Raw genomic sequence first — 13,424 nt, forward strand, 5'->3', positions numbered from 1 at the left:
TGAGCGATCGGGATTAGCCCTAATCCCCCCCCCCCCCCTTGAAATTGGTTGGTTTTATTGCTAATGAGAATAAAGGCTTCTTTTGTACATTGAAAGATCATACTTGATGATATTATGTTTGTGTCATTTCCAGGGCAGTGATGACAGCTTGCTGCAGAAGTTGACCGCCAATCACGGCAAGAATGCTCTCTACATAAAGCCCAAACCACGATCGAACAAGTTTGGCATTCAACACTTTGCTGGTACTGTGTCGTACATTACCGAAGGTAAGCAATCGTGCAGCTCCTTGTTCTGACGCAGCACCGACACCAACATCAATATAATCCCTATCCTGGTGCTCCCCTGTGGCTTAGGTTTTCTGGAGAAGAACAGAGATACTTTCAGCAAGGACCTTATCCGCTTACTACACTCTAGTCGCCTGAGTCTCGTCCACAACTTCTTCAAGAAAGACTTTGATGAAATGGTAAGCACAAACCTGCAATAGATCAAAATTAAATCTCCAGAAACACCAGAAGGTATACTTATGATATAGCACTCATATATATGTAGCTCCTATGAAAAATCAAATAAGGGTCATGTATCTGTTGACAACATAGTAGTAGTAGTAGCAGTTAGAGCCCCGTCAGGCGAAATTACTGGTCAGTCGGCGTCACGCATTTTTCACAAAAATTTGCGTTTCACCTGCTGGGAGAGTATGCGTGTACTCGAGTCTCATCCTGAGCCCGTTTTTTTCTTCTTTTTTTCAGCTCTAGTCTAGCTGTATTTTTCATTGCAAAGCCGTCCTCGATTGTTGTGTTCGTTGTTCAAACGAAGTGGACATTCAATCATGAAGGCAGAGGACATAGGAGCCTGATTGGAGTTTCTCGTGGCATAGGACGGCCACACAGAGACACTTTGGGATTTTCTGAATATAAAATACCGTACGCACGATGCTGAAATCAATTTGTGCGATACTCAAATTGTTTGTGATCTACCACATCGAGCAGAACGGGATCCAAACACAAGCTTACCGACGGTTAGGCTGCCGACCTGACTGGACAAATGATCCCTGGCTTTACCAGACGCCAGAAGTCGGACACCATGTCCTTTGTCGCGACGTCCATCTCCAAAAAGAACTCCATCTTCGTCGTGAAAAGGCTTGAAATACTCAATATTCAACCGAGATTCGCGGACTCGCGCTTTCTCGGATCGATTAATTTCCTGCTGGAACAGTTGCAGGGCAGCTTCCCGCCACTGTTTCAACAGGCGATGGCTCCAAAGCATGCCTGGAACAAGCCATATCGAGGTTGCAAGCCACCCCTCCCAGCAAAAAATTCGAAGAAATTCGAAATTTCAATGGTGGAAGATATACTATGAAGAGAATTTCAAAAAGCATGTTTCGCGGAGCGATCGCTCAACCTACGTCATTCAAACTTTGTAGGATGGTTCAGACGTACATGCTAGGCATGGAACCACAGGCGATGATGCCATAGCTGACACACAGAGTAACACACACACAGCAGAATCGTGTGCACAGATACTAAATTAGTGGACGTCGTCATCTTCTTCCCGCTGATCTCGAATGTACTATGACGTGCTATTTCGCCTGACGGTGCATTTGTCTCAGGGAAGTTGCTCCACTTCCAACAGAGACAGAAGCCACAGCCATTTTTCAATACCTTCAGAGGACATTTGGCCTTGTGAAATTGAATTTGTCTATCCATGCCTTTGCTGTTGGTATTCTCAGGGCTTCAAAGTGCCGCCAACATTGGCATCACAGTTTCGCACATCACTGGACGAAATGATGGAAGCACTGCGTGGATGTGAGCCATTCTTCGTCAGGTGCATCAAACCCAACATGATGATGCAGCCTACGGTGAGCCGGACATGAATGTCGCCGTCTTAGCTCTGAATTGTATTGGCTTTTAGAGACTCCAGCACATTAACGAGTCCCTCTCCCCTCCCTTAGTCAGCCAATACATTGTTTGAACTCTACAGTTGGACAATACATTGTTTGAACTCTACAGTGATCCTTCAGGGAAAGCAACAATAGTTATGATACGGATTGAATGATTGTTTCTCGTGCTCTTACCTCCTCAAATTCTCTGAAGCCTGAATTCTCTGGGCATCAGGTTGACACGTCATGCAATAATCTGTTCTATGATGCTTCAGGTATTTGACCGGGAACTGGTACTGAAACAACTAAGATACTCTGGAATGATGGAGACTGTCAAGTAAGTGCTAGCTGCTATGCCCCGAACTTTGTCAGTAGGCCATTGACAAGGATTTGGCAATATCGCTTTTGAGCAGTTCGTTCAATGCCAAAATTCCAATCTGGATAAAACCTTGGCATCCCTGTTGAAGACTGTTTCTAGCCAACATTGTGATTCAGGACTATTGTTTGTCCTCTGTAGAGGTTGTGAAACGCACCCCTTGAAAAGAGAAAAAGGCAGGGTAGTTTTGGTCTTCTTCTAGTTTCATACATTAGTACGATGTGTGGACTCTACATGCATTGTGTGCACATGCAGGATCCGTATGGTTGGCTACCCAGTTCGAATGGCGTTTGCAAACTTCGTAAAGCGCTACTGGATGACATTCAATAAGGGCAGCAAGGAAAGTGCGCCGGATGACGTTGACAAGTTGATGATGAGCACCATTGCAAAGAAGCTGCCAGTTCTCAAAGACAAAGACTGGCAAGTGGGCAGATCCAAGCTATTCTTGAAGGTATGCAGTCAGTCTATTTACTGTATTTTCCGGTGTGTTAGCCGCATCCCCCTTTTTGGGCCAAAACTCGTATTTTTGTTGACATTCGGTGTATAAGGCCCACATCTGACTTTGATGTTTTGGAAACCCAACTGAATGGTTATCAGTATACAAGATGTTACCAGTAGTTACAAATTGAGAAGCACGGCCAAAGTTCTAGCAAAAGCCGCCTAGTTTGTCCTTCACGACATGTTGAAGCTTTGAGCTACTGCAATGATGGATTGCAGTACATGAACGGTTGTTCACTGACACCATACATGCGTGCATGAAATGCGTGGAGCACCGTGAAGCAGGTTGATTCACAGCCAGCGTTCGCAGGAGCAATTTGAGAGTTGTTTTATGCATTTTTTAAAGTGCAGCTAACGCCCCGGAAATTACCGGATATGAGGACTTCGTATTTCACTTCTTGCCAGAGACTACACACTTTCGCTCCACGAATACAACCTGTGGCTGCCTCGTGATTATGGAATTACTGTCCGATATGCATCAAACCAATGAATTCATTTTCTGTTCCCAACTATAAACTGAGATATCAATATAGAACAGTCAAGGCCTTGTGATCCAGTTTTACCCCTTTGGAGCCCTTCCAGTCAAAAATCGACGGTATACCGTCGATGGACTAATTCGCTCGTAACTCACTCGAAACTTGACGGATTTCCACGATCGAAATATCTGGGAAGAAGCCGAAGAGCTCAGCTTTCTCATGCAACAATCGCCAATCGCCGAAGACCTACGATGCCGCGTTGCAGAGATATAAAGGAATAAGGGAGCATCAAGATGAAACTGAACTAGCCTATTTTGATTGGCCATTTTTTAGGATTGACAAAGGTTGCTTACACAACTCCCTGTTGTTCATGATTGCATAGGAGGAACAGTTTGAAGCACTTGAGCTACTCAGAGCCCAAGTTGTCACCAACATGGCCACCAAGATTCAGCGTCGAATTCTCTTGTGGCTGACACGGATTCGCCTGAAACGACGACGCGCAGCGGCCATTGTATTCCAGCGCGCATGGAGAACCATCTGCCAACGGCGCTGGTTTCTCAAGGTATGCCAGGGTATGGTTTGTATTCACTTGCTGTGTTCTCTCATGTTCAACTATGGCTTTGTGAGAATGTTAGTGTTAATGTTTCGAACTGACAAGTGCAGTTATGTGCACCCTATAGCCTGGCTAGCAGAATTGGTCATGTAGCTTGGATACCCTACATCTCTAATATCGAACAGTACATACCTATTCTGTGTGAATGATAACTCCTACCTAGTTGTAACATTTGGACTCCGTAGCACAGTCTACACTGGTTTAGTCCACGTTCAATACATTCGCACAATACTGTGTGCAATACACGAATGATGGTCAACACCAATCCATCACTATGATTTGTGGAGAGCCGACCTATAGCGAAGATCCTTGGTTTGAGTCCTGGTGGGTATGTCAATCCTTTCTTCGAACTTTTTTCCCTTTTCAATGCCCTAAAACTGGACACATTGGTAGAAATCTATACTGCAAGGGTCCTCTTTGACGACCAAGCATGGTTAAATGCCACTTTTCGTATTTCAATAACATTTCTTTTACCTGGTCATATTGTGAACATTTTCATTTTGGCTTAGGTCCGTTCGGGCTTCATCAAGCTGCAAGCACGTTGGCGTTGCTACCACCAGCGCAGAAGATACCTCAAGATTCGAGCTTTTGCTCGTGGATTTCAGGTATGCATCATTCAACGGGACATTATGTACATGTTTGGTGACATCGCTACTAAAGTACACGTGCTCCAGGAGTCTCACACATATCCACTAGCTTGAACGAACACTCTGTAGCCAATATAGATGATATGGCACAACTTGGCTTTTGCACCTGGGCCCAGCTGAATGATGTCTCGGGAATGGTGTGTCCAGCGTCTAAGTGTAGCTGGCTTATCTTATCAGTGTGAATAATACGTTACAAATACGGGCTTTCGTGTGTGCGGTAATGCCCCTGATGTTGTAGCTGATCCTATATCAAACTACCAGAATATGTCAATACTACATTACTGTCTCTGCAGCCACGCGTTCGCGGTTACCTTGTGCGGAAACGTGTCAGGCGTATGGTCACATCCTTGATAAAGTTACAAAGCCACGCACGACGGCTTTCAGCAAGAAAACGGGTATGTATTGTGATTTGAATCCAAAACATTCACTTTTGCTTCATCACTCAAGGATTGGTAGTGGTTTCTGCTTGATCTTCTACATACTTGAATGTACATGTCTCGCTGAACGGTTTGAATGCAATGCCAGTTGCTAGCAGTCTACTATAATCTCCAGCAGGGATTGGCAAGTCATTGAGATGTATGCAGGGCTGGCTGTTAGTGGAATATGTGACGATGTGTATCTCTGATATGTGCGACCATCTGTGCTTGATTCCAGGTTGGCAAGATCCGCATTGATTTAGAACTTTCCAGGGAGGAGGAGCGGCGACGGGAACAAGAGGTATGCATTGGCAATTTGCTAAGAGAGACAGAACCACACAGGTCAAGATTTTGAAACAGTTTCTGAAATATCTAGTCTGTAAGATGTCGTAACATTCACAGTTAGATATCATACCAGTATATTGTACAGTGAAATCTGTGACTAACGACCACCCCTTGGGGCCAGAGAAAGGGGTCTTTAGTGGCAGCTGGTCCTTAGTTAGACGTTTGAATCGCACAACCATACATGAATGTGAGACTGTCCGTGCTTGGCGAAGTGGTCTGTAGGGCTGGTCGCTGGTCACAGTGGTCTTTAGTTACTAGGTTTTACTGCACTTTGATGCACCCGGAATTGGTAGTAATAGAGTGAATACAGACTACATCACGGATTCATACACATCGGCCTTCAAGTAAAGTATCGTGTTCAGCTGTGTCACCAACGTCACCCATTCTGTTGCGTTGGCTGTGCTTTGACATAGTGTAATACTGATCGAAGCACAAAATGTTAACATGCCAAGACGGACAGTCGTATCTCTTTATGGTGCTGGTTCTGCTTGCAGAGGATAGAAGCTGAGCGTGCTGCAGAACGAGCAAGGATGACAAAGCAGCAGCGCAGAGAAGAAGAGGAACGTATTCGTCAACAGAAGCTGCGAGAAGAGGCAGAGGAACGCGAGAGATTGGCACAACAGGAGGCCGAAAGGCGCCGGATTGATGAAGAAGCACAACAAGTGGAGCGTGAGAAAGATCGCAAGCAGATGGAGGAACTGAAAAATATGGAAGAGATGAGGGCTGCCTTTGCCGAGGCCCAGCTAGTGCAGAAGAAGGACAGCGAGGAGGGCTGGGAATCTGCCGTTCAGCAACAGCGTGATAATGTGAAGGAGAAGTGGAGGGCAGAGAGGGAAAAAGTTGAAGAAATGCAAGTCAGACAGCGATCATCTTCTGGTTCAAGGAAGGTAATATTTCACAACGAACGCATCCTTGTATGCGATTCTTTGTGGGCATTTTGTGTGGTACACGCTATCCACGATTTTCGGTGTAAATGGGAAGATATTCAGTAGACATTGTTGGTGGTAATGGGGTCAGTAGTTGTTTTTAAGCCTGCATACTTTGATGAGAAGAAATTCTGAATGAGATCTCCAATGTACTCCTGAACAGATTATTATGCACACCAAAGCACATTCATGGACTGATAGTTTCATTTGCTGATCACAAAGTCTTTTTCTTCAAATCTTCATTGCATTACTCTGCTTCTTACGAAACGTCCAAGAATTTCTCTGCTGGGCGTTCCAAGATTGGAAGGGCTCTGGTAATGATAATTTTTCGCCTCACCATTGTGAACGATTACATTCAGTGCACATCGCTTCCCGTGTTCAACGCTATTTATTCTTGTGTACAGTTCTCATCGCCAGTGGTGAAGATCAAACGTGTTGTCTCAGGTTTGGCAATGAAGGCGTCACCAGGATCTTCACGTAGCAGGACATCCAGTCTGGCCAAAGAGAGCTCGTTTGATGACTCGTCGTCAAGGCCACTAGCCCTCAAGGCACTGCTACTTCCACAAAGTGTAAATGAAGACCAGCTTGGAGAGGATGGAGAGGATGATGATGATGAACTGGCATCAGCTCAGAAGAAGGTAGGCTCCTAATTTAATTAATGATTCCTTTGTTTCCTTTGTTGCTTGTGAGACGGTCAGTCATGTATGCAATGCAGTCTGCCTAGCTAATTGCCATCTACATTCTGGCCAATCAGTCCATTGTCTTTGCTAACTATCACAATCTAGACATGACCAAACCTCACTTTCATTATCTTGTTCTTCGCATGCAGGAGTTTGGCATCTTGCCGTACACAGCTGCAGAGGTGGTGGAGAAGCCAAAGCTGGTAAGTTTCTCCTTGGCTTCAACATCACTGGCTGCTGCTATGAATACCGAACATCGTGTGTTATGCTCCAAACTAAATCCCAGTGAACTGTTTGCTATTGTACTAGATCCCAGATTGTAACTGGTACACTCAAATTAATATCTGCATGAACTAGCTGCAGTTGAATTTTAACATGCTTGCCAAGACATCACTGTTAACCAATCGTCCCTGTTCCCACCACTGCAATCTTGTTCTTAAAATGTTATTGTGCCTGCATCATTTTCTACTTCTACTAGATTCCTCCTACTGCCTTGTCATCATTTGGGTACCGAAAGTTTGCAGCCATTCACTACCGGGATGAAACTCGGGCCACATTCTCAGCGCAACCGTCGGCGGGCCCGCTCCTTTACCACCCTTCTGTAGATCAACGACAGGTAGGTAACACTTAGGAGTGTCTACCGCTACTCTTGAATATCATATGGTATTTCATGACTTGGAAAAGCATCGGGCCGAACTGGAATGGATAACAGTATTCTGTGACATATCTGGGCCATGTCTAACTGTCTTGCATGTTACACCAATTTTGTGTGGGTGTGCTTTTGTGTTCTTCGCGTCTTCTGCTGCATGGGGCAAAGACCGCATCCCAGCTTCGGACATGCATCATGCAGTTCATGGGCGATCTGCCTGAAACGCACGCTGCGACAAGAGCGCAACTGCTAGAGGTATGTAGCACATGGTGACAGCAGGAGGCTTACCATATTTCTTTTATATTGGTAATAGCTACACAGGTACACAGGTACACAGGTACACAGGTACACAGGTACACAGGTACACAGGTACACAGCTACACAGCTACACAGATACACAGGTACACAGGTACACAGGTACACAGCTACACAGCTACACAGGTACACAGCTACACAGCTACACAGCTACACAGCTACACAGGTACACAGGTACACAGGTACACAGGTACACAGGTACACAGGTACACAGGTACACAGGTACACAGGTACACAGGTACATAGCTACACAGGTACACAGGTACACAGCTACACAGGTACATCATAGCACTGCTAGAAGGACTGGTCGGGAAAATTGAAATATGGTCTGGCTGACCTACTACACTTGAAAACTGTGTGCACCCTTCTATACCCTCGTGCCCTCTGCACAAGAAAAAGTATAGTTCTGGATTATTGAAAATGGTGCAACTCGCCCAACATATCCTTGACTAATCATGATTTGTATTGTATGTTTCATTCCCTGCTTGATGGCTCCCTGCAGGAAGTAGGATCTATCATGTTGAAACTTCGGCTTCATCACAGCCGCAAGGAGACCATGCCACTGCCGCCTTACCCTCTGTCTCAACTCGACAAAGTCCATTTTATTGTCGGCAACTGCATCCTCTATCCAACGCTCAGGTATGCGACAACATGCCTGTGTGGAATAGGTTCTACTAGTGGCCTTACAGAATGGACCTCACACTACTATCATCATGGTACAGTCAAATCTGTCGTAAGCGACCGCCCCTTGGTGCAAGAAAAAGCGGTCGCTTACGGCAGATGGTCTCTTACGACAGATGTATGGTAAATCCGGCATACCAGGTATATGCTTCCATGTACTCAAATCGACGAGAATAATGTGATTTTTAATATCATTTTATTGGATATTCAACGACGACCATACCCGTATAGTACGCGTATGCGACACGGCAGTAGATCGACACTGCCTGGACTTGAGTAAGTTGAGAGCTACAGCACAGCCTGAGTACAGGCCAGGCGCCAGTCGATCGCACTTGCAAGACAGCGCATTTTCACACTTTGCAGTTGACAGCGCACTGGCAAGTACATTTTCGCACCTTACTGAACCTGGGTCGCGGTCGCTTACAGCAGATTTGAATGCAGCCACCGTGCATGAAATCGCGGTCGCTGGTCGCGCACAGCAGATGGTCGCTCTGGACAGATCAGTTTGTATGTGAAACCGTCGGTGCACGGAAAATCGGTCGCTAACGGTAGATGGTCGCCTACAGCAGAGGTCGCTAACGGCAGATTTGACTGTATCTAACAAAGCTTATCCTAGAGTATACCAGTACATACTTCAAGGTGTCTTGATGACGGTGCAGTCTGAACATATCGATATGTATGAACGCTTTGAAAATTGTGGGAAATTGTGGGCACAAGTTATGCGATCGAGTCCACCAACTAAACCAGATTTTGAACAGTCAGACGTGCACAATCTAGCACAAAACTGACAGGGAGTACTGAGACATTCCACGGCATGAAAGTCTGACTGTTCAAAATCTGGTTTAGTTGGTGGACTCGATCACATAGCTTGTGCCCACAATTTCCCATATTACAATTTTTTTCCTTGGCTCACCATCTGAGTGCTTTGTAAATCGGTTTTAAATTTATTATATTGCAACGATTTTTCATGTAAGTACTACAAAAAGGAAGCAATAATATGAGCTACGGCAGAGTTCTGGATCATATATGATAAATCTGCCTACGGGTGTCTGGCTGTTTCTCTGTTTTTCTGTCTTTTTGTGTCGGTCCTCTTTCTGAGTGTGTCTCTCTCCCTCTTTCTCCCTCCCTCTCTCCCTCTCTCTCCATCTCTTTCCCTCTCTCTCCTCTCTCTCTCTCTCTCTCTCTCTCTCTCTCTCTCTCTCTCTCTCTCTCCCTCCCTCCCTACCTCCCTCCCTCCCTCTCCCTCCCTCTCTCTCTCTCCCTCCCTCCCCCCCCCCACCCCCCCCTCTCTCTCTCTCTCTCTCTCTCTCTCTCTCTCCTTTCATATCTGGCATGTGCTGTTTGTATTGCTTTCACAGAGATGAGGTGTACAGCATCATGATTGGTCAGCTAAGCGGAAACCCCACACCTTCCAGTCGAGCACTGGGCTGGGTTCTGATGTGCCTGTGCTTGGGCTGTGTTGCACCTTCAAACAGGGTAATGAATTGCACTGTGTTCATTCCTAGACCAAACTTCACGCTACTTTCTCCAGAATTGATGTGGAGGACAGCATTGTTTGGAGAATGGTTTGATCAAACTTCGGGAATGCAGGAAGAGCAACCTGTGTTTTTCACGGCCTACACTGCCATTCCCTAGCCTTTTTTCTCTCTTCCACTCTACTTTACGATGCTACAGATGATCAACTATTTCAGGAATTTTGTACTCACTGGTCCCAAGTCCTATGCACCGTTGCTGGACAAGCGATTACAGAGAACCTACAAAAATGCTGACCGCCAATGGCCACCGTCATTCTTAGAACTGCAGGTAAGAGAAAGAATACAATTCATAAATCCATCTTGCTCAGCAAGATGGATTTATGAATTGTAATACTTGGCCTCGCCCATTATGCTATCTAATGCTTTCTAAACGACTGAATAACCGGCACACTATGCTCCTTTGCCCTGAATTTAGGCTGCCAAGATTGGTGCTGCTCAACTGCCAGTGATTGTTCGACTTGCAGATGGCCGGTGCATTACGGTCATGATAGATCCAGCAACCAGTGCTGGCGAACTTTGCAAGGAGGTGCTGAACGGCCTGAAGCTGAAGGACCGGCAAGGATATGCACTGGCCGTGGAAATGGGTGAAACGGTCAGTCATGTTTTTGTTGTTAAATTTTTTTACTTAATACCACAGAACCATCAGATGCTGCACAGCGGGGCGGTGGCATATTGGATGGAAGTGGGGTGGTGCATTCCTGTATACACTGATCCACAGTACTCTCTGATGTGTGGCCCTATGCTTTGAAGTTATTACAAAGGAACCTACAGTGACGTCCTCATTTTCTTTCAGTGTTATAGCTTAATGTTAGCAGTTACACACTCGCATACAAGCAGATAATAAGAAAATGCCAGCACTAAGTTACTAACTGGGCTCCATCTAGTTAAAGAAGAAAAGTATAGAAGTGATGTATTTGATTCTGTTTTCCTTTGGATTAGGTGATCAACATCGGTGCTGGAGATTATCCAGTGATGGATACTGTATCTGCGTGTGAACAATACACGTCCCAACTGAAAGGCTGTGACGTCACGACTCTGGCAGCTAACGACAAACATCAACAAGCTTCACGACAGCAGAAACAGTCCACCAGCGCGCTCAACGCCTGCTCACTGGTGCTTGTCCGCACATTCTTTCCACCATGGCACGACTGCACTGCTGACAGGGAGAGTACAGACCTAGTCTACCATCAAGTTATCCATGGCATCAAGACTGGAAATCATCAGTACCAGTCCGTAAGTGATTGCTGGCGTTGCTTCTTACTCTAACTGTACCCACCGGCCTACACCCAACCATGTGCACATCGTCTAAACCAAAGAGTTTTGTCTGAATCCCTCTTTCTCCAGGATGAAGAGCTAATTGTGCTGCTGGCTCAAGAGTGCTTCATCCGCTACAACGGTGATCAAGTGAACACAAAGAAGCTGGTGGAGGCTCTGAGGGACATACTGCCTGAGGCTGAGCTGGAAAGAAGAACGGATCGCAAGTGGGCAGCTCTTGTCAAGGCAACGCAGGCCAAGGTTGGAGAGAAGAGTGGTCTTTATTTGATCAAGTTTTGAAAGCTGATAATGGTTGATACGAAATAATGGTAGCGACTTCGGAGATTGTTACTAACACTGGAGCTCGCGCTCGATGGACTTCGAAGGACTTCTCGCGTGCTCTGGACGGCAGTCGTGATTCAGTCAAGTGTAAAGTCAAGCGCGAGCTCCAGTGTTGGGAGCAACCAACTTTCTTAGAAAGGTTGGCACATAAATTAGATTGCTGACAGCACATGGTATCCTATGGAAAGCAAACCATCACTACAATTGCCCATGATCATATCCGAGTTGGTGTCAGTCCTGATGTTATGGAATTGAGTGACCTCTTTTTATGCAGTGGGAACTGTTTGTTATCCACCCTGGCGAAAACAGAACAATTTAGGCAGGCTGGGAATCAATCTTTCTTCATCTCTGGTGATGCAGGGTGGTCTTGATTTGGCGGGCAGTGACCTCGAGGAGATCAAGCAGGATGTGGTGGACTATGCCAAAATCAACTGGATCTTGCCGTTCAGCTACGAGTACTCAGTGGAAAAGGTCACAGGCCTAAAACTGGAAGAGGAAGGTGGAACATTGTCACTGGCTGTTCACTACCAAGGTGTTAGCTTGCTGCACAAACCAGCACCTACAGCCTGTGGAAATCCAGATGACCGACCGGATGTGGCAAGGAAGCAGGAGAAGAACATGCTGCTCACAATTCCTTATGACCAGCTTGTCAACATCAGTATGACGAGGTAAGTGACATGAAGAAATATTGTATAGCAATAGGAACCACATGCGGAGAACCCGGTGGTTCTCCTGGAAGGATTCACTTGGTAAGTCACACCCAATACAGAGACACTTAAGTTGACATTTGCTGAAACGAGTGTTTTCACAAAGCGAGCGGCCTGAAATAAAATTCTGCCACGAGCAGCATTTGGATAGAAAAGTGTACAATCTACCGGAAGACCAGTGAGGATAAAGACACCGGTGCAAAGTGTGTATGAGAAGAAAGTGGCAGAAATGACTACAGGAACTAGAAGCAGATCTTGCTGACAAGAGGTGCCGATTTGAGGCCACAAAAGAACCACGTGCACCCTAGGTAATCTAGAGTGTCCACTTCATGCATAATATAATTACGATGTGCATCGCGTGGCATGCATCAACGTTGCGGCAAATTGTATTATACTGGTCTGTAGTCTTGCTGTTACATGGTGATACAATTTATGCTTTGTTGGAGCACTGTCTAAATATGATTTCTTCCTGTACGTCACAGAACGGTGGTGGGTGGGTCGCCAACCATACAGCTAGTCACACTTGACGGCGATATGATGTACGTGACTGCTGCAAAAGCCGAAGGCGTTAGCAAACTGGTGAACGAGTTGCTGACTGACTTACGGCATCGATCACACTTTGCAACCGTCATTCAGACACCATCAAAGGAAGGTCAGTTTCAAATCCGGAATTCTCCAGCATGAAATAAGCATGAAATTTATACTTTATGATTGCAACGGGCCTGGCTTGCATTGCAGCTAAGGCAATGAAGAAGCAGTGTGGACACGTGATGCGTACATTTTTCATATACATGTAGTATATTCACTGTTGTCTGAAGTTTAAAAAATCTTGTCCACGAGGCTGGTACTGTTCTGATTTCCCCTGCTGTTCAAACAGATGAGAGCTGGCTGGCAGTGCAAATTGGTGATGTGCTGGTACTGGACAAGTGCTACGCTGAGCTGAAAGACACTGATGAGGAGTTTGTGACCGTGGTGAATTTGAGAACTTCGGAGACTGGTGATGTGCCTGTTAGTTGCCTATCCATCCTACCGATCACACGAGAGCCTGATCAGGATTTCAAGGTGAGAGCAATGGGTACCGTAGGCTG

At 45.8% G+C, this 13,424-nt stretch overlaps 1 protein-coding gene across 2 annotated transcripts in view; it reads left to right on the top strand.

Moving 5' to 3' along the window:
- LOC135831090 (unconventional myosin-VIIa-like) overlaps positions 1 to 13,424 on the top strand; it is a 45,623-nt gene that overhangs the window by 13,779 nt on the left and 18,420 nt on the right. For both annotated transcript variants that reach the window (XM_065343345.1, XM_065343346.1), the window contains exons 15-37: positions 134 to 266; positions 354 to 463; positions 1,727 to 1,855; positions 2,152 to 2,213; positions 2,508 to 2,703; positions 3,609 to 3,788; positions 4,349 to 4,444; positions 4,780 to 4,881; positions 5,141 to 5,203; positions 5,742 to 6,134; positions 6,578 to 6,811; positions 7,003 to 7,056; positions 7,332 to 7,469; positions 7,671 to 7,757; positions 8,320 to 8,456; positions 9,857 to 9,974; positions 10,173 to 10,301; positions 10,449 to 10,625; positions 10,973 to 11,266; positions 11,378 to 11,548; positions 11,990 to 12,297; positions 12,819 to 12,988; positions 13,214 to 13,398. In XM_065343345.1, coding sequence (XP_065199417.1) covers positions 134 to 266; positions 354 to 463; positions 1,727 to 1,855; positions 2,152 to 2,213; positions 2,508 to 2,703; positions 3,609 to 3,788; positions 4,349 to 4,444; positions 4,780 to 4,881; positions 5,141 to 5,203; positions 5,742 to 6,134; positions 6,578 to 6,811; positions 7,003 to 7,056; positions 7,332 to 7,469; positions 7,671 to 7,757; positions 8,320 to 8,456; positions 9,857 to 9,974; positions 10,173 to 10,301; positions 10,449 to 10,625; positions 10,973 to 11,266; positions 11,378 to 11,548; positions 11,990 to 12,297; positions 12,819 to 12,988; positions 13,214 to 13,398 — 3,666 coding nt within the window. The remainder of the gene's footprint in view (positions 1 to 133; positions 267 to 353; positions 464 to 1,726; positions 1,856 to 2,151; positions 2,214 to 2,507; positions 2,704 to 3,608; positions 3,789 to 4,348; positions 4,445 to 4,779; positions 4,882 to 5,140; positions 5,204 to 5,741; positions 6,135 to 6,577; positions 6,812 to 7,002; positions 7,057 to 7,331; positions 7,470 to 7,670; positions 7,758 to 8,319; positions 8,457 to 9,856; positions 9,975 to 10,172; positions 10,302 to 10,448; positions 10,626 to 10,972; positions 11,267 to 11,377; positions 11,549 to 11,989; positions 12,298 to 12,818; positions 12,989 to 13,213; positions 13,399 to 13,424) is intronic.

The sequence above is a fragment of the Sycon ciliatum genome, chromosome 1 (genome assembly GCF_964019385.1).
Source record: "Sycon ciliatum chromosome 1, ocSycCili1.1, whole genome shotgun sequence".
NCBI classification, from domain to species: Eukaryota; Metazoa; Porifera; class Calcarea; order Leucosolenida; family Sycettidae; genus Sycon; species Sycon ciliatum.